Source organism: Ursus americanus, chromosome 29 (assembly GCF_024610735.1).
Source record: "Ursus americanus isolate L20-20 chromosome 29, mUrsAme1.1.p, whole genome shotgun sequence".
NCBI classification, from domain to species: domain Eukaryota; kingdom Metazoa; phylum Chordata; class Mammalia; order Carnivora; family Ursidae; genus Ursus; species Ursus americanus.
In genome coordinates this window covers 12,138,479-12,159,903 of record NC_142155.1, presented here as the reverse complement: position 1 = coordinate 12,159,903, position 21,425 = coordinate 12,138,479, and the positions used below count along the sequence as shown (strand labels likewise).

The following is a 21,425-nucleotide window of genomic DNA, read 5'->3' as shown; positions in this document are numbered from 1 at the left end:
AGGCCATTATATATATTTTTTTATTTGTATAGAAACCTTTTAAGTTATATTTAAAAAGTTTGTATTTGGCCTTTTCTGTTTCTGCTCCCCCCACCTTTTCCCCCCAAATTTAACAATCTGATATCCAGTCCTGTTTTTATTATGCATGTTCCTAGGGTGAAAGTGGAAGGTACATTTCAGACATAACAAATTGTGTGAGTAGAGGTATGAAGGTGTGAGGAGACATGACGTTTTAAGGTTTTGATGTGACAGGTTCACGTTTAGTGGGGCAAGTGGCAGAAGAAGCTTATTTTTCAGATTGTGAAGGGTTTTCAGTACCGTATAGAAGCACTGTGGACCTCATTCCATGGGCCCAAGGAAGTTGAAGGACTTAAAAAGCCATGAAGGGGTTTTGAAGCAGGAGAAACATTAGAAGCATTTACTTCTACCACAGCGAAGATTAGTCAGAGGAGACCCTGGAGTCAGAGACCATGTAAAATGCTAGTACAGCCTTGAAATGAGCAATGATGAAGTTATAAATTAGATAATTAGATTAAATTAGATAAGGGCATTGAGAATGGATAAAAAGGAATTGAGAATATTGGAAAGAAATTGGGAAAGCAGGAGCAATTGGCTTAGGTTGAGATTGGCTGTGTTTCTGAGGAAAGATACTGAGATGACCCCAAATTTTAAAGCTTGGCGGAGGTTCTATGGGTGAGATAAAGCATATTCCCTGAGAGAAGAAATTTCAGTACCAGATGAAAGTTGAAGGGTCAGAAATGAAAGGTAATGAGCCATGCTTCATTGCTTTGGGCAGATTGAGGTGTCTGTTGGACATATACAGGAGATCCCCATTCAGTAGCTGGAAACCTGGGTCTGGACCCTAGAAGAAAGCAGGAAATGTAGTGCTGATTATGGAGTGATTTAGCATGTAGACAATAGAAAAGTGTTGGTTGAAGTTGTGTTTACCCAGGGGAGTAGTCCTTTAGTTTTGTGTGTGTGTTTTATTGAGAAACTTGGGAATGCTGTTTTCTTTCCCCTCTGAAAAGTGAAGGCCTAGGGCAGAACCCTGGGAAATAGAGCATAGTAGAAGGAAATATAGCAGAGCAGACAAGTATGTCCTAGGTGGTTTTTACCAATTGCTTGCTAGTTGTATTTATTCTCTTCTCTCTGGTTCTTACCCCCAAGCCTGAGTTGACATATAAGATCCTTCAAATGAAAGAATCTCCTCTTTGTGGAAGTTTGTGTATATGTGTGTTGGGGTTGGTTTGGTATGAGTTGAGTGTTTTGGACTTCTCTTGAATACTACAGGGTAGTTTTTGGTAGTATCCTTTATTTGGTGTCTTGTAGGCGAAAGTGGCTTCCAAGTTATTTAATATATCATCATGATTCCGTTTTGTTTTCAAAGAAGCCTTGAAGATATTCAGAAAGGACTGTATATAGCTTCTTGGTATCTTCTTACATTGAACTATTCTATGCACTATGTTGTATATATTGGTAGGAATATTATTTCTTAAGTAATTACCATTAATTTTATGATGACCCTTATAAACAGACGCAAAGGATTAATGAGGCAGTGAGTTATTAATTCTGGTATTTTTGCTGATATATTTTTAAATATTTGGTACTTACCTAAACGTTTCAGGGAAAAGAAGATTTTTATAGTGAATTGATTGGCATTGGGTATGATTACATCCTTGACCTTTGACACACTGAAGATACAACAGCTAAAGTAGTCTTACTGCTTAAAAAAGGTTTGCTGTGTGCCAAGCACTGAGCTTGGTCTTTTATGTTCATTATCTTTTTAAATTAGCAAAATAACCCAATGAGCTAGAGCATAATACTTTCATTTTGGGGGTTGGGAAGGATGGGATGGTTAAAGAGTTATTAAGAAACTTCTCAAAACTTCCAGACTTTTCCGTCTGTAGAGGGCACTTGAATATTTTTTAGTGATGATAGTCTGAGCAAAATCAATGTTGCCACATTTGAGTCTTGATGGCCTTTAAAAATAGATATATGGTTTGGGACTTTGCAGCTAGATTATAAGGTCTAGGTGTAGATTACAACTTTTAAGTACCTGATGTGATTCATTTCAGGCTTTTGGATTATATATATTTTTGCTATTGTTTGCTCAAGCATGCTTACTTGATTTTTCAAACTGTTACTTCTAAAATGTTTACAAATTATGATCATATTTATATGAGGTATTGATCTCTTACTCTTCATAAAAAGATAATCTAGTGGTTGTTAGAAAATACTTAAAGAGGAATTTTGTCTAAACAAATTTGAAATAGATGAATGCTTTGAGTATAAAATGCCATGTCTCGGACCATGAGACCAGCCCCTATATCTAATATAATACTATGGCCATTAAAAATTGTTTTACCTTAAATATTACAGCAGTATCACTTTATTCCCTTCTTTTAATTATGAAACATTGTGATTTGGAGGTTTTATTAGGGAAACTAGTAAGAAAACTAGTCCCCTTTCTTTATTTCATGAATCATTCTAAATTTCATTGCTCTTTCAAAAGCCTAACATCTCTGCATTTTTATTGATTTAAATAATTGTTGCCTCATCCCCAGAGGGAAGTGGAACCAAACTGAGTAAAACTCACATGATATGGGGCCTCACTGCATTCTTAACAAGATTTGTCACTTTTTAAAAGCTTTACAATTTACAAAGTCATGCAGAAGCTGCTGTGAAAGTATAATTTCTCATGTGGGATGTGGTTAATTCTAGGCTGCATGTACTAGTGCGTGACAAATGCTAAAGCTTTACGTTAAGCTTTTCATTATTAGGATATTGCATCTTATCTAAAAACTTTAATTACTTCAGTTCCATGAGGTCTATTGTGCACCAGAGCTAATCAGCACTTCTTCCTCTTTGAGCTTTTCAAGATTTTACTGCTGTCAGTGGTAATGTGTCTGCAACTGGAAGATCTTGTTCTTGGGACTAAATATTAATTTAAATGGTATCTTTAAAATGGTATCTTTAAGAAAAGGAAAAAAAACTCAAACTATAAATAAATACATGTTAAAAGATAAAATACAAATGTTAAACTTGGGGGGGGGGTGCTTGTATAGTATCATTTGTTAGTTTTGAGGACAGGGACAGTTCAGGGTACTGTGCTGAATGTTTTGTAACTATAGGCATGGGGAAGATTCTGGGGTATTTGTTTTTGTTTATTTACTAAATCCCAAATCAACCACTTAAACTTGAATTGTTATTAATATATTCCTTCCCTTGATTTCCTGAAAATATTACTGTTATATTTCTAATTTTTTTGGTTATATTATTGATGTCTATCAGTAAAGAAAGTCTTTATGTCTCAAATGACACCTAGAGACTGTAAAATGAAGATGAATATTGACTGATCTCCAAATTCATTGGTCCTTTTGTTGTTGTTTCTTATTCGCTCATCTATTTAAACTTGATGCTGTGCAAGCCATCTTAGCACTGATCATGGTAGTTCCTGTCTATTATCTCACTCTACCATGGTAGTAAGAGCTAAAAATTAAATAGCACTCACTATGTGCCACACACTGTTCTTAGTTCTTTACACACACTAGCTTATTTAATTCTTACAATAATCCTGTGAGATGGGTCTTAATGTTATCTCCATTTTGAAGGAGGGGAAACTGAAATACAAAGTTACATAAAAGCAAAAGCTAACTCCATTTATTGAATGCCTTCTGTCTGTTAGGTGCTGTGCTGAATGCTTTATATATATTATTTCTATAACTCTCAACAACTTTGTGAGTTGGGTATGATTATCTATTTTTATGTGTCTAGGTATGGGTTCAGCAGATTAGCTGACTTCAAGGTAACAATAACTGCCAGTTAAATAACAAGTGCCTGCTGGTACCAAAAATGAGGATGTACATTGGGAGACCATCTTCTTTGAGAATTAGCACTAGAGTCAGCATATAATGCAAAACTGCTGTCAAAATATCCATTGAAAATTCCTTAAGTTGTCTGTAGTGACAATTTGTAGACACAGAGACAATCTGTAAATCCAACTTGACTGTTTTTTGCAATTGGAATACAATTCAGGAATCAATAATTACAGGCCTATGTGCCAGCTCCTGTTTTTGTAAAAGTTAATTAGAACACAGCCATGACCATTCATTTATGTATTTTCAGGGCTGCTTTGGAGGTACAAAGGCAGAGTTGAGTAGTTGCAACACAGACCAACTATCCTTCAAAGCCTAAAATATTTACTTTCTGGCCTTCTGAAAAACATTTGCTGACCGTGGTAATAAATCATTGTTTTTTTAGGTGAATTAACAATGAAAAATTGGCTTGCATATGGGACCTTGTACAAACATACATAAAGACTGTGTGATATGTTCTTGCTCTAAGAGGTACATAGGAACTGAGAGCAATCAAGAATACAGCATATTCCCTAAATCCCTGTCCTTTTTCAGATGACTGCCATGGAACTTAAAAAATGCACTTTGTGGTGTGCTTTGATTGGTTTTTGAAAAGTAGTGTTTTATGTTAACAATAGGAAGATCCAAGTAAGTTCTCTTGCCCTAATGATTTATTTTATTTTATCTTATTTTACTACCCTTGGAAAAACAGATCAGCTTTCCTTTCATAATTTTAGAAATTGTTTACTTTTTATTTTTATTTATTTATTTTTTTAAAGATTTTATTTATTTGACAGAGATAGAGACAGCCAGCGAGAGAGGGAATACAAGCAGGGGGAGTGGGAGAGGAAGAAGCAGGCTCATAGCGGAGGAGCCTGACGTGGGGCTCGATCCCATAACGCCGGGATCACGCCCTGAGCCGAAGGCAGATGCTTAACTGCTGTGCCACCCAGGCGCCCCAGAAATTGTTTACTTTTTAGATAATTTCTGAGAGGGTTTTGTATCATAAGCAGAACCAGATTCAGCTATAATTGAATTATTTATATAAAATACATTAAATATAAATTAAGATTTCACTGATATCTGTTATTTCTGAAAATTCACAGCAATATGTAATTTCACCAGATATTTGTATTGTTTTTCACTCGAAAATATTGCATACTTAAAATGTTTGCCTTTTTCAAATTGAGTATTTATAAAGCCATCATAGTTTTCAGTATTTTAGCTTTACTATTGGTTATTTTATATATTCTATTTCTAACTTTAGTGAGTTTTCTAAGAGTAATTTTTAAAATCAGAAACAGTGATCATTTTTTATCATAAACATTTCATAAATGAGAGTAGTAAATCTTTTCAAGCATTAAGGTGTAGTATACTCTAAACAATATCTGTAAGGAGTATTGTTTCTATCTTTAAGAAGGAAAAATATCAGTATTACTTTCTCTGATATTTAAACATAAAATTATAATTTAAGAATTCAAATTTCTAAAAATTTTCTGTAATTAAAAAATAACTGTGTATATGCGCTATATTATATGTTATATAATATGTAACTGTAAATATAATTGGTGCTAAAATACTTATACGAATTTACAAACATATGTGTACAGATAATAAATATATTCCATATCATCTGAAGTGAAAATGACATCAATCTAAGTGAAGTCTATTTTCTCTTCCTTTTTGTGGAGGTAAATAGTTGTCTCTACAAGGAAAATTGCTCAGTATATCCACATGCGTACACCTAATCCAAAAGGCCAACTTTTTTAATTGTTTCATTTTTTTCTGTTAGAAATATAGAAAAATGTAATATTGAACTTGGATTTACAATCAGGAGCAAAGTTAACATTTAGCTGATTTACAAGTTTGAGTAAAATAACATTGCATTTTATGAGAATATTGGCATATTTGTGGTAACTTTTTGGTATTGAATTGGCTGCTTAAGTTTTCACATACCTAAATAAGCAGCCTGATGGCAGCTTTGGGGCCTTTCATTTAAAAGGATCTCCAAGGATACTTTGAAAATACCCTCCAAATTTGACATTCTTTTCTAGATTTTAAAATATTTATTAGCATTTGCATAAAATCACTGATTGACAGATGAACGGGTGATGATCAGGAACATTCTGAAAAGGTTGATGCTAAACAGTCCTGGTTTTGAATCACAACTCTTCCTTAGAAGACTTTTTAAGCTTTCTGTAACTCAGTTTGGTTGTGAAATGGTACCTACCTTATAGATTGTTAAGAGGTTAAAAAGGAGTTAAAGATCGTATAAAGGGCCCTTCACATACTCAGGTTGTAGAAAACGGTCTTTCATTCAGCTTACTTAATTAAATGTTTAGATTTCCCCTCTTGCCTTCCCTGGCCCCCTTTGAGTGCTTTCATAATGCCCCAACTTTTTAATATCTACTGTATATTGGTCTGTCAACTCTTTCTATTACCTATTGCCTCAACTGTCAAAAGTCTGTTATAGGGGCGCCTGGGTGGCACAGCAGTTAAGCGTCTGCCTTCGGCTCAGGGCATGATCCCTGCGTTATGGGATCGAGCCCCACATCAGGCTCCTCCCCTATGAGCCTGCTTCTTCCTCTCCCACTCCCCCTGCTTGTGTTCCCTCTCTCGCTGGCTGTCTCTATCTCTGTCGAATAGATAAATAAAATCTTAAAAAAAAAAAAATAAAAGTCTGTTATAACTTCTAATAAGGAGTTATTGACTGAAAATGTATTGCTTTCCTGCTTCAGGTAACTTTTGAACAGAAGGATGTCTTAATGGGGATCTACAGGGAAATGGTATTTCAGTATAATTCATTTCCTTTGTAATTCTGTGTATTGTATTTTATCCATTTAAAAGCCCTGTCCCAGGAAGGAGTTCACAGGCTTTGCATGACTACCAAAGGCGATCATGGTGCTAAAAAGGCTATGAATCTCTGATAGAAGAATTCACATTTTAGTGAAATATGATAAAGCAGTGATTGAGCTGTAAGAGAAGTCATCAATATCAGATAACTCAGAACTCTCAAATTCCACTAGAAATGGCTCACTCTGTCAACATTATAAGGCTAGTCCAGCCAACTCCAAAAAATTAAATAGTACTGACTTTGGTTGTGGCTTCTTGACTTCTCCATTCCTCAGCTTTGAAAGGAAAAAAAAATGGCCTCCATTCTTCTAAAACACAGGAAATCCTCTGTGATGGAACCAGGGGAAGTCATGTGTGGTGGGAAAGAACGGAAGTATTGGAATCACAATTGTTTAATTTTTCTAAGTTGCTAATTATTCATCTGTGATGTGGAAATAATATGTACATTACTGGGTTTTGAAAGGATTGAACGAAACAAACTGTGGACTACCCATAGCACACAGTGTCTGGTACATTGTAGGGACCACATGGCTATTAGTTTCCTTACACTGAGAATTTAAAGTGAACTTTAGTTTGAGTTTGGTTGGAGGTGGAGATTTGGGAAATGTGGTGGAATTGAGAAATATGGTTACTTTTCATACTAGAATTGGGTTGGGTGATTTTGTTGAATGGGGAGAACTTCTGAAAGAGACTTTCTGTGGCAGAAGGAAAGGTAGGTTACAGAATTTAGTTGCAGAAATAGTGTGAGAGGAAAGCACAGACTGGGAAGGAGGAAATTTGCATGTAGAGTGTAGGCTTTGTGGAAGGGAATGAATAAAGGGGAGTGTACATTGTCACTGAACTCATGCTTTTCCTTAAGTTATCTGTTTGCAGAGCAGTGGAATTTTTCATCAGAGATAAATATGAAAAGAAGAAATACTACGATAAAAATGCAATAGCTATTACAAATGTAAGTAAAATCTTCATTTCTATCAGCAGTTGATGTTTGTTGAATAGATCTCAAACTTTTTTTTTTTTTAAGATTTATTTATTTGAGAGAGAGAGAGAGCGAGAGAGAGAATGGGGGGAGAGGCAGAGGGAGAGAAACTCAAGCAGACTCCCCACTCAGCGTGGAGCCTGACTCAGGGCTCCATTTCACGACCCATGAGATCATGACCTGAGCCAAAAATCATGAGTTGGATGCTTAACCAGCTGAGCCACCCAGGCTCCCCAGATCTTAAACTTTTAACATACAAAGCAACTTAATTTTTTTCATCGTAGAAATATATTTAGTTACATACTTTTAAAAATTTGAGTATTGGAATTTTTTTCACATATTTATGAACTCTGACAAGGCAGAACTCTTGATTCAGAAAAGAGCATGTTCTGAGTAAGTGTCTAATAACTATTAAATGCCATTTATTAATTTATGAAATTTGCAAAAAGATAAAGTCACTAATTGAAAAAGGGGGAAGGAAAAATTATTTCACTCAATTCTGGAAATGAATGAAAAAGAAACAAGGCAATTTATCTTCTCCTAAGGGCTTTTAGTGGCTGTGTCCAGACATATGTATATTAAGACATGACATTTTAAATGGTTGTTATCAAGCATTTGATACCTAATAGTTGAGACCTTATTGTAGTGATCAGTTATATCTCTGTTTCTTTTTAGTTTTTTTCTGATTAATTTTTCTCATTCTAGTTAATTATAGTTTAAAGCTAATTGTCTTTACTATTACAATTTTTTTGGGGGGGAGCCTTTGATTCCTAGATTAATAAGCCAAGTTGTAAACAGTTAATCTTGTGGTTAAGTAATCTGTGAAGTGATTTGGAGACAATAATTTCATCTCATTTTGTACACAAACTGGGTTTTTCTCTTCAGTCCATATGGAGAAGCAATATACTAAAAAAATTAGTAAAATACTAACAAAGTAAGGATATTTTAATACATTGTTTTTGATCATGAAACAAGACTTGTTAAAAATATTTAAAGTATCATTAATGTATATTTTGAGACAAAGATACCCTTGCAAATAGAGTTTGGGCTGCATTGGATATAGGAGAGGAAATCTTTTGAAAGAATGGTAAAAATTGATAGTATTATAAATGATACTTATAATGTCCATAAAATTAAATTTAGTTGTAGTATTATGGGGGAAAAAGGACTGACTGTAAAACATAAGTAATATATTTTCATTTTAGTATAGTTTATAAAACATATGGCTTTACATTATATACCCTTTTTTGTCCTTCAAGTTTTTATTTAAATTTTAGTTAGCATACAGTATAATATTGGTTTCAGGTGTAGAATTAAGTGATTCATCACTTATATATAGCATCTAGTGCTCATCACAAGTACCCTCCTGAATACCCATCACCCCTTTAACCCATTCCCTCACTCTCTCCCTTCTAGCAGCCCTCAGTTTGTTCTCTATAAAGAGTCTCTTAAGTTTTGCTTCCCTCACATTAAACCTCCTTTTAAAAAATCCTAAACGTTTTTGTTGTTTTTAATTATATTTATAGTATTTTTTTCCTTCTAGACAACAATTTGGAAATTATTTTTATATAGTAATGTATAGGAGAACAGTTTTATCTTTGGAAGGTAGCTGTTGCTATGGAATGCCACCCCCCCAGGTGTGATAATAATATTATGTTCAGTTAAAAGAATTTATTTATTCATTAAGAGATTTGTACTGGGATAAAATATTTAGGGATCAAGTGTCATGATATCTGTAACTCATTTTCAAATAATAATAAATAATTTTAAGTCGCTCAGTGAAACCTGGCAGCTGAGTGTATATGTGTGTGTGTGTGTGTAGAGAGAGAACAAGCATAGCATAATGTTAATATTTTATGAATATTGCTAAGATTTATAAAGATGTTCATTCTACAAGTTTTTATGTTTTTGTAGGCTTGAGAATGGAAATTTCAGTGTAGAAGATTGTATATTTTTGAGTTTATATTATTCATATAATGAAGATTTAGAAAAGTCCACAAAAATCACATTTAACCCAAGGGAAAATGTATTCCACTATTCATTTATAAGCAATATAGTAATTTTAAAAAAATTTATATTCTAGCAAGTTTAAAACATTTCTTCCTCCTTCATGGCAGTCAGTGTGTAAACAACTAATCTTACATATCACTAATAATTACATTATATATTTATATATGTTGTTTTGTCTTTAGTAATAGATTGAACATTCATTCAAGTTGTTTCTGATCAGTTGTTATGGTTCCAGTCTCCTGGTATACTGAACCAAAAAGTGTATGACCTTTGCCTTCAGAGAAATTTAATTTCATTGTGAGGATGAGACTAGGTTAAAAAATAAACCTGAGACAAAGTATAAGTATTGTATATCTAAGATACTTAAGGAGCACTAGTGCATTTAACAGACTATCTAAGGAGAGACAGTTTGAATACTAACTGTACTAGTTGTACTCTGATAAAAAGATGTCGTGAGTGGCTGGTAAGCTTGATGTGGCTATTACCCTGATATTAATGGCTCCAAATTGCTTTATCTTTACAACTTCTGTGTCTGATTTTATAGTTTTTCTGTCTTCTCTTAGCTGGTATTTTTTAGTGTTGCCAATAAATGTAACTGCTCTTATTTTCTTATTTTAAATAAGAGTAAAGGTCTAAAGATTGACCCTGTTTATCTATGTAAGGGAGTAATTTAATTTCTTAAACCCTTTTAAAAAATGATATATTTCTTGCCCTTCTGAAACATAAATATTTCAGATTATTGTGGCAAAATACAAAGCAATAAACTTCAAGAAGACAGTGGCAAAGAGTTCTGCTGTTTTACTGTGCTATTGCCCCCCTACCTGGCAAGCCGTTTAATGAGTCCATGAACTAAGCCCCGTAGGAATCCATCATGTAGAGTATGAGAATCTAGGATGGCACTATACCCAGGGATTTATTTGTAGTTATAAAAACTGACTTTAGCAAGCTGTTAATAAATGTGGTATCTGGTCATATAAACCTGGTGCTTCTGAGAAAGCAGGGAGGTTGTTTGTGCTGCTTTGTCAAGGGAGCTTATGGTATAGGCTGTATGGGTTTGAGTCCTGTGCAGTACTGTAAGTGTGAATTAAGGGAGGAAGCTTAAAGGGGAAAAACAAAGTTTAGATAAAACAAAAACAAAGGAAAATATATTTCTAAGTAGAAATGTTTTGGTACTACAGTCTATACTGTTTTGTAGCCTCAAACTGAAAAAAAAAAGACATTTCATTTCTTTTGTATTTTTTAGAGTAACTGCATGGTGCTGGGCAGTTATCAACCCTTATTCATATTGACCCTCAGTACTTCTCTTCCTCACCCCTGAGATCTGTGCTAGCCTCTCATTTTGAAACTATATATAAAATTCAGAGATTGGCTGTTGAAGTTCCCTTGGATTGTTTCTTCCTTTATTTGTTCATTTAGTCATGCAGCAAACAACATTGAATATATATCCTCTGCAAGGCACTGAGATTGAAATGATAGAATCTTTTTAAAAAAGATTTATTTATTTCAGAGAGAGAGTGTGAGAGAGAGTGTGTGAGCACGTGAGAAGGAGAGGGGCAGAAGGAGAGAGGAAGCAGCAGACTCCTTGCAGAGTGGGGAGCCTGATGTGGGCCTTGATCCCCGACCCAGAGATCACAACTTGAGCCAAAACCAAGAGTCAGACGCTTAACCGACTGAACCACCCAGGTGCCCCAGAAATGATACAATATCTGTATAATCCTAGCTTCATCTCAAACATTATCCAATGTAATGTGTGTGTACAATGGGCTGTATTCTAAAGCACAGTGTAGTAACTGTTAGAAGAATAAAAGTGCTATGGGAACACAGAATTTAGGTAACACTAGTTAATTTTCACTAGGAGAATTTTTAAAGGAGGTATGTTTGAAATTATCCTTAGTAGAAATGTAGGATTTCAGCAAAGGGAATATAGGCCGAGGGTTGGTAGTGCAGAAAGGACCTTTCAGGTTGAAGGGACATTTTTTCTCATCTATGCTAAAGTAATATAAGGAGGAAAGAGAGTTCGGGTATATTATTTGTTGTTTGGGTTTGCTGTCTTGTCTAGTGAGTGTGAAAGAGGACTTTCCAGGAAGGGTAGATGATGAGGAGAGAATAAATGTGTGAGGAAGTAAGTCTCAAAAAGCAAATAGGGATTATATGGAGGACTTCTCCTTTTTTTGAGGTTAAGGCATGGTTATTATATTAATTTTCTCTTGCCATTTAACATTGCTAGAAGCTCAGTGACTTCAAGTGACATGGATTTGTTATCTTACAATTTCTGTTGGCTAAGAAAGAGTCTGGGCATGGGTTAGCTCAGTTCTCGAAGCTCAGGATATCACCAGGCTGAAATTAAAGAGTTGGCCAGGGGTGCGATCTTATCTGAGGCTCATTGTCTTCCAAGCTCATGGTTGTTGTCAGAATTCATTTCCTTGTGGTTGTTTGACTATGGTCCTGTGTTCTTGCTCTCAGATGGGGACTACTCTCAGTTCCTAGGAGCCACCCTAAGTTCCTTAACAGTTAACCCCATCCTCTTATAGCATAGCCCCTTATTTCTTCATTGGAGAATTTCTCTCACACTTCAAATCTCTTATTTTAGGAAGGGCCCCACCGCCTCTTAGGGGCTCACCTGATCAGGCTAGGGACACCCAGAAGAGTCTCTCATTTGATTAATCCATGATTAACTGTTTTGGGATCTTAATTACACTTGCAAATCTTTAACCTTTGTCATATAACAACTTAGTGAAGAGAATCCATCATATTCACAGTCCTGCCCACACTTAAGGGGAGGTCGTTATATAGAGTATGGATACGAGGGGATGGGAATTGTGATGGCCATCTTAGAATTCTTACCACAGTGATACAGAATGAATCTGACCTTCCTGGTTGTTCCTTAACCGAATGAGTGATAGGGGAATTTGAAACTTAGAATACAAAAATCTGTTCTCTCTGTCCTCTCTCCTTCCCCTCCTTAACCAGTAGTGAATCACAATTGCAAGCACAGTGATTACATGAGTTGCTGGAAGATCTAACAGTTCTTGAGTAGACGGGACTGAACTCTGCCATATTATTTGCTCTTTTCCATCAGCAGCTTTTCTGTCCTCTTCCCTGCCTTCTTCCTCACTCTCTCTTTTCTTCTCCCCTTTCTCCCTTCTTTCACCCCTTTTTCCCTCCCCCACATATATTTCCATAGTCACATTATTCATTTGCCATCATAGTGATCAGAAACAAAAAGAAAATCTACTAGAGCAGTAAAATATAACGATTTAATCCTGATCCCCCGACTTCCTCAATTTTGTCTTGGAATATAGTTAATAATCCTTGGGAGTTGGTGACTTTAAAATGAGCACTTGCTTCTTTGTTTCAGTTTATCTTAACATATTACTTGCTTCCTTTACCACTTCTCATTTCTTAGGAGCAACCTCTTGAACCCAGAGTACATGCTTGAATTTGTAGCACGTAAAGATTTTAATTCTCCAGTCTGAATTTCACGTGAAATTACTTTCTAATCATTTGCTGTATAATTAAATATTATATAAGGGCTTAAAAACAATAAAATTTTCACTTGTTTTATATATATGTGTATGTATATAATGACTAATATTTAATATAACAAAAGTGAATTCATTATTTCAATTTAGAAATTATTGTAGAAACGTTTCTATATTACTATAAAAATGAGATAGTACTAGTAATTTTATTAAGCTCTGTTTACAATTAACTGATGGTTATATAATTAGTTATTTAAGATACATGAGTAATTTCAAGACAATGTGAATTGCAATGAATTTTAGCTGTTCCTCAATAGGGATTAGAAACTTAGATGGATAATTAGGTAGTGAATTAGGATTAGTATAAAATAGCAGTTTTAAGGGCGCCTGGGTGGCACAGCGGTTAAGCGTCTGCCTTCGGCTCAGGGCATGATCCCGGTGTTCTGGGATTGAGCCCCACATCAGGCTCCTCCGCTATGAGCCTGCTTCTTCCTTTCCCACTCCCCCTGCTTGTGTTCCCTATCTCGCTGGCTGTCTGTATCTCTGTCGAATAAATAAATAAAATCTTTAAAAAAAAATAGCAGTTTTAAGTTGGATGTCTTTTTTAGTTCTTTTCATTACAATTTTATTTTCTTCTGTGGAATAGGAATGATCGTGGTATCTACATTTGTAAGAGTTAAATAAGATGAAACATTTGCATTTTTAATAGGGTGCCTGGCACATAAATGCTTAATAAATATAAGCTATGGTAATGATTGTATTGAAGGAAGATGGGGAAGGTGGCAGCGCCAAATGACTCCAGGCAGGTAGATAATTAAGAAATGTGATGGGGCGCCTGGGTGGCACAGCGGTTAAGCGCCTGCCTTCAGCTCAGCGCGTGATCCTGGCGTTATGGGATCGAGCCCCATATCAGGCTCTTCCGGTATGAGCCTGCTTCTTCCTCTCCCACTCCCCCTGCTTGTGTTCCCTCTCTCACTGGCTGTCTCTATCTCTGTCAAATAAATAAATAAAATCTTTAAAAAAAAAAAAAAAGAAATGTGAATACTCACACTTAACTATAAGACTTTAGATCACTGGCACAATTTTGACTTGAGTTGTTTGATTCATCCATCCACACTTTAGTCAGCCTTTTAATTATGGTCTGCCAGTGACTTGATGTGGCAATTAAAGAACTTACAGTTTGAAAGTTTTCCAGATTTCACATTTCTTAGTGGCCTATGCAAAGATTTTAAGTTAGTATACCAAAATTTAGGCTGCTTCTACATATTTGGTGGCTGTGGTTACTTAGTTAAGTTGATTAAAGTCTTTTAAGCCTCATACTGATGTGTTTAATTGATGTTGTCTTTTGTACGATACATTTATTAGTTCAGTAAATGTATTTTCAGCTTTTGTGTCAATTACATTGACATTGAAAATCATTTTTTTAAAGATTTTATTAGAGTGCAGGTGCGTGCGTGCGAGAAAGCACACAAGCAGGGTGAGGGCCAGAGGAAAAGCAGACTCCCCACTGAGCAGGGAGCCTGATGGCTTGAACCTGGGACTCCAGGATCATAACCTGAGCCTAAGGCAGATGCTTAACCGACTGCGCCACCCAGGTGCCCCTGGAAATCATATTTTTAAGATGATTTCTGGACTCCTGAAAAACCTGAGCTTTGCAATTTATTAGAAGCTCATGAGACAGCCGTTTGAGAATTGTTATGATAAAATCTCCACTTAGAAAACATATCCAAGAGTTTCTAAAATGGGTTTGAAGCAATGTATTCCTAGTAATTAATCCATAAGGCCTTTTTTTAGTGGTCTTATGTTTTTCAGTGTTTTAGAAGACCAGATTTTATTATTATAGCATTATTTTGTTGGAAAGGGTGGTAGTGGAAAAAAATTCATCAAGAAAATAATGTGATCTTTTCTTGAAAAGAGAAACATTTTGCTTTATGGCCTTCAAATAATCATACTAATATTTTTATAATAATAGCATTTCAAAATGTGTTTACTCACCATATCCTGATAGGCAGGAATTGGAAACCTGTTTTGCCTGATCGGTTTTTCTTTTGCAGGAGTTTACGTAGTTGTATTGCTGTAGGAGTTTCTTCACATGTAGGTTACTTTGATGGTGGCATAAAGAGGAACCTCTGGGCTTAAGAATAATTGAAAAGACTGTAACTCATTTATTCCTAAAGGATATCTTTACTGGGTTCCCACTGTGCATTCTCTCATGGACGGAGGGGTTTGGCAGGAGAACAGTAGGGAATAGAGGGACATTTAATCATAACAGCTGAATTTACTGACACCACCAATTTCCAGTGAAATTTTCTAAGATTACAGTCTTGTCTGCTGTCTCTCTATAGAAGTACTAGAATCCCGTGAAGTAGTGTTAACGTGTAGTTACAAAATAAATTCTGAATTTGATAGTAAATGTAGATAACTTACATGAGTTTCCAGAAAAGTATATTAGCAGGCAGTGAAGTTACAAGGACAAAGATAACTGCTGAGATTGAGCCTCCTTTTGGTTCTTCCTCTGAGATGCTTCTTTCCTCCTTTTTTATTTTCCTGTAACATTCAGAAGTATTTATTGAGACTTGTTGAGTGCCAAGTGCTAAAGATACTGAACAGAATAGAAAGTGTCTGTCTTAGAGAATTTAAGTCAGCTTAACAAAGAATACTGATAAGTAATTGGATCCTTACAAGATGGCATGTGATAACTTCTGCAGTAGGGACATATTATAGAAAGTGCTCTGGGAATATCTCAAGTGGCCACTTAATTCCGACTGGAGTGATGAAGGAGTACTTCCTGGAAGAGGCAGTGTCAACTTAAAATTAAAGGATGGGTAAGAACTAATAGAAGTGTGGTATTTAAAGCAGAGGAAAGAGCAGGAGCAAAGACAGAAGCAAGAGAAGCAGACTAGAACACTACATCAAAAACTAATGATGTACTGTATGGTGACTAACATAACAATAAAAAATTTAAAAAAAGAGAGAAGCAGACTAGAAAGCTGGAACCAGGGGGAGTTTTGTATGGCTAGACAGTAGTTTAGCAGGGTAAGAAAGGGTAGGGAGATAAAGTAGATGATGCTTGTGCCCTGGTTAGGGAGTTTGGACTCTGTCCTTATATAATATATATGAACTATTTAAAGCTTCTAACTAGGTATATCCAGTGATCGGATTTGCATTTGAGAATGTCATAGTTTGGAGAAGAGCAAGACTTGGGGCAAGGAGGCCAAAGGATTAATCCAGGTGACAGATGATGGTGATTTCCTATTACTTAGGATGCTTAGTGGAGAAGATGCTGAGAAGTGGTTTTGAGATATTTAGAAAAAACCCTCAAGATCACCTAGTTTTTCTTGCCTCTGTATTTTTTTTTTCTTCTCTTCTCTTCTGTTTTTTTTTTTTTTTTTTATTGTTGTTGTTCTCTCTCATCTATGTTCTCTGTTCTGTGGTGTTTCTTGCTTCTGATTGTCAATATGTTGACCTCTATTTCCTCATTCCTTGCTCATATAATGTATCTTACCCTGCTCATTGACTTTTTTAAAATGAAATTTATTGAAGATAAAATTTATATGCAATAAAAGGTAGACAAGGTATATTTCATTGACTTTTTTTTCCTTAAATTTTTATTTAAATTCTGGTTAGTCAACATAGTGCAATATTGGTTTTAGAAGTAGAATTCAGTGATTGATCATGTACATACAACGCTTAGTGCTCATCACAACAAGTGCTCCTTAATATCCGCCCCCCCAACCCCCACCCACAGTTCATTGAAAAAAAGTCTAACCCTGTGTAGCTACCACAGAGGGCATATAGAATCTTTCCTTTGCTCCAAAAGGTTCCTTTGTGCCTCTGTACTCTTTGATGTCTTACTTCTTCCTTTTGGCATATTTCTGAAATTCATCCCTATTTTTGTGAGTACTATTAAGGCAATTCCTTCTGTACTGGCACTTAATAGTTCATTTTATGGGTATACAACAATTTGTTTAATTGTTCACCTGTTGATTTGTCCATTGATTTTTCAAGTGCCTTTCCTACTGAACAGCCCTCTATTTCTTTCTAGCTGAAACATAGTATTAACACTTTTTTTTGGAAGGGAGCATTAAAATGCTTTGTGAAATTACTATTATTTATTAAATAATTTTATATTACTGCGTCTGAGTTTTAAAAGTGTCCAAATCAGGGGCGCCTGGGTGGCTCAGTCGTTAAGTGTCTGCCTTCAGCCCAGGGCATGATCCTGGGGTCCTGGGATCGAGCCCCGGCATCAGGCTCCCTGCTCCACTGGGAAGCCTGCTTCTCTCCCACTCCCCCTGCTTGTGTTCCCTCTCTCGCTGGCTGTCTCTCTCTCTCTGTCAAATAAATAAATAAAATCTTAAAAAAAATAAATAAATGAAAGTGTCCAAATCAGTCACAAGGTGAACACTTTTACAATGAACTATCATGAATTAGTAACCCTTGACGTGCTTGATATACCCATTTCTCATTTATATTTTATGTTCAGCTATTAACATGAGTTTGGGCAAAGAGGTCTTTATGTTACAGGTTATCATCTTAAGTGAATTTGTGTGCTTTTTTATCTCTTATTTTCTGCATAGAGTGGCAAGTAAATGTCCAGTAGGATAAAGCAACTTTGAAGCCAGGGTTTAAGTTGCAGTTTTTCTTTTAAAATCTTTTCTTCCATGTGTAATTTCCATCAGTAGTCAATAAATGGCTAATTTGCACAATTATAACAGAGCCAACAAGCAGTGTTCAAGCTAAAAAAAACCCTAAAGTTTGTGGGTTTGGATTCTGATTCAAGAATTACAACCATAACTGACTTAATAACAAGCAGATTGAATGAGGACTTAACCTCCCAGTGTTATTTTGACATTACATAATGACCTTTGTATAACAGCACCTTTTATTTTAAACAATTCCTTAGAGGCACTATTGATATGATAGGGCAGTATATACAGATGTGAGTTTTATGGCTCTAAAGATCTACTGTGCATTTTGTAAACATATTTCAGTTATATTTTGGCAGTAAAGAGAGCAGGAAGATAATGCTTCCATTAAAGTGATCAACTATGCATGTAGAAATTGGGTAGGAAGATGTGTGAAAAGGCTTTTAGATGAAATCCATTTTCATATATAAATTGCCTCTGCTGCATATATAGCTGTCTCATAATGCTTTGGGGTAATTCAGCAAAATACAGCACAGGAAATGGTGTTTGTACATACTGATCTTAAGGAAGTGTATAAATTGCTTTTTGTTAAGTCCTTGTGCTCAGCTGTTGTATTGCATTAACCCACTCTTTATTGTCCCAGACTTTTTTTGTCTTTCTTAAACAGCTGATTAAAACTTAATTAACTTTTACTATTTCAGCACTGTTTTGTTTTCCATTCTTAAAGTAGTTAATACAAGTAAAAACAAAAATTCATTTGTGCTCTCCTGCTACTTGAAACAATGTGTCTTCATGCTTTAGAGCACTAGTATTTCAGTAGTAACATTGAGTAAAATTTACCGTATGAGAAGCTTATTTTTCAAATACTTTTGGTATGAACTTACCTGAGTACATTTTAAATTTCATATAGTGAATTCTAAGTCACACACTATTATGTAATAAATACTTGTATTTTTAGAAATTGCTTGTGGGAATTTTAAAAAGCAGTACTTGCCACTTGATACATTTATTATTTTTTTAAGATAACATACTCTAAGTGCTTTTGTATCTCAGAAATGTATGGGTTTTGTTTTTTTCTTGTGCCTTTCAATTCTGATTTCCTTCTTTTCTCTTTGTTCTTCTGACTTTTCATCTGCATTCCACAGATTTCTTCCTCTGATGCTCCTCTTCAGCCTTTGGTATCCTCTCCTTCTCTACAAGCTGCTGTTGAGAAAAACAAATTGGAGGTATGGTAGTTTTCTAGCCAGCTACATAATGTAGTGTTCAATGGTAAATGAACTTCTCTTACAATGTGCCGAATTTGGGAGTGGTGTAATAGTTGTTTATATTTGAATGGTCTCCAATATTAAATATATTAAATACAGCGATTTTTAAAATATTTTCCTATGCTGCAAGTAGGATTAAAGGGCTTTGATCTGTTTAGTTTCAGAAAATGAATTTATTGGTACTATAGATATATCGCAACATTTAAGAAGCAATTTTCTGTTGTTGTTTCCCTTACTACTTTATACTTACAGAAATTGTTTTATAGTTGCTATTGAACTCTTTGATCTATTAGAAGAGTCTGACTGAAAATGTTTTCTTTAGAAGATTCTATTGTTAGAAGCATTTGAAGAAAATTAATGTCAAGTAATAGCAATCCTACAGATACAGTAATATATAATAAAGATTTATGAATATAGACTCATCAGTCATTAGAATGTGTTTCTGGTAGGGGTAATTAGAGTGAATGAGTGATTCCTAATGGAGGAAAACATATAACTTTACAGAGGTTTCTAATGCAATACAGTCTGTGCTGTGATTGACATTTACTCATTGTGCTGCTATTTAATATAGGAGGCATGCTTTTGATACTTTTTTAGAGAGTGCACTCATGAGTGGAGGGTGGGAGAGGGGCAGAGGGAGGGGGAGAGAGAGAGAATCCCAAGCAGAGCCCAATATGGGGCTCGATCTCATGTCCCTGACTGAGGTCGTGACCTTGGCAGAAATCAAGAGTCAGACACTTAACCAACTGAGACACCCAGGCACCCCAATATATCTTAAATTCTTAATAAATATTAGCTATAAGGATTAGGATGTATTCTAAGTAGAGAAAGCATCTTGTGAAAAAAAAAACTGTGGACAAAGTGGATTGTTTGGGTATTTGCAAGTGGATGGCATGACTAGAAATGCATAGGATAGGGAGAGAAGTTAGAGAACAGCCTACTTCTGAGCCTTCTGAAGGATTTTGGTCTTTACTCTGAAGGCTCTGGTACTTTAGTGATGAGTTTTTAAGGGTAAGAAGGGTAACAGGATCTGATTTTCTTGTCATCACATGGCTTACTGTCTCTGTGGAGAATAAATGATGTGCTGATGGGTGTGGGAAAAGCTTGAGAACCTGTTGCTTTAATCTATGAATAAAATGATGGGAGCAGTTGCTAAAATGGAGGCAGAGAGAATAAAAAGGAGAGTGTAGTTTTCAGAGATTTTGAGAAGACTGAATCTGTGGGATTTAGTAATCAGTGCATTGTGACAGTGGGTTGGGAAGCCTTGATTACTTCCAGTTTCCGGCTTGAGCATCTCAGTACATGATGGTGCTGTCCAGGGAGAAAAGGATAACAAGCTGAGGGTGAGGAACAGGTTTGAGGAGAACAAAGGAAGGCAGGGAGGGATGAATTAAAAGTTGGATATGACTGTGGGACATGCAGGTATCTCATAGGTGGTTGGATATACAAGTGTATAGTCCAGAGGACAGATCCAGGCTGGAGGTAGTGGGGGGTAGTTAGAGAGAGAGAGAGGGATTGACAGAAGGATTGAAATTGCAAGGCAGCCCAGGAAAAGTGTGTTGAGTGATAAGAGGAGTGTCATGAGAATGAAAAGCTGGATACATTGAACCTAGGAGTTAACAGAGCAAAGGGTGTTCATGAGGAGTCTGTAAGGGACGTGTTTTGGAGCATGAAGTACATGGTTGGAATGTTGTAGGTATCTTAGGTCAACACACAGGCCCAGGGAAGAAGTGGGAGGAGTGTGGATGTTACCATGAGAAAGTGGAAGAATGTCAAAGGCAAATTTTTCCTTTTCAAAATTTGCCCTGGAACTATGCTTTCATGTGAGAAAAAGGGTGGAAACCCTTAACACACTCTTGTACTGTGTGATTCCTGCCTACAAGTCTTAGAAAGAAGTGGACATTGGTGATTCAAGATGGTGGCATAGGAAGACCCAGAGCTCCCCTTCTCCCATGGACAAACCAAATCTACAGCTACACATAGAACAGTTTTCTCTACAAAAGATGTAAAAACTAGTTGAACAGCTCCTTCACAACAAAGGACAAAAAGGCCACATTGAGATAGATAGGTGAGCAGAGACTCACCAAAAATCCATCCGTGGTTCTGTGATTCACCCGCAGGAGTGATCTCACAAATATGGAGCATATCTCTGAGGTACAGGCCACACCAGGCACCCCAGCCCTTGGGACCTGCACTGGAGAGATGAGCCCCCAAAACACCTGGCTTTGGAAATCAATGAGTTTCATGTCAAGGATACCCAAAAAGCTGTAGGAAAGTAAGACTCTACTCTTAAAGAGCACATGAACAGTGACTCACTTGTCCTGGAACCTAGTATAAAA

General features: G+C 35.8%; 1 protein-coding gene across 4 annotated transcripts in view; it reads left to right on the top strand.

Moving 5' to 3' along the window:
• Nucleotides 1-21,425, top strand: part of SMAP1 (small ArfGAP 1) — a 167,012-nt gene that overhangs the window by 65,002 nt on the left and 80,585 nt on the right. For 3 of the 4 annotated variants that reach the window (XM_087856968.1, XM_087856967.1, XM_045803357.2), the window contains 2 exons: nt 7,581-7,656; nt 18,967-19,047. In XM_087856968.1, coding sequence (XP_087713094.1) covers nt 7,581-7,656; nt 18,967-19,047 — 157 coding nt within the window. The remainder of the gene's footprint in view (nt 1-7,580; nt 7,657-18,966; nt 19,048-21,425) is intronic. The other variant, XM_045803361.2, reaches the window with a different exon arrangement.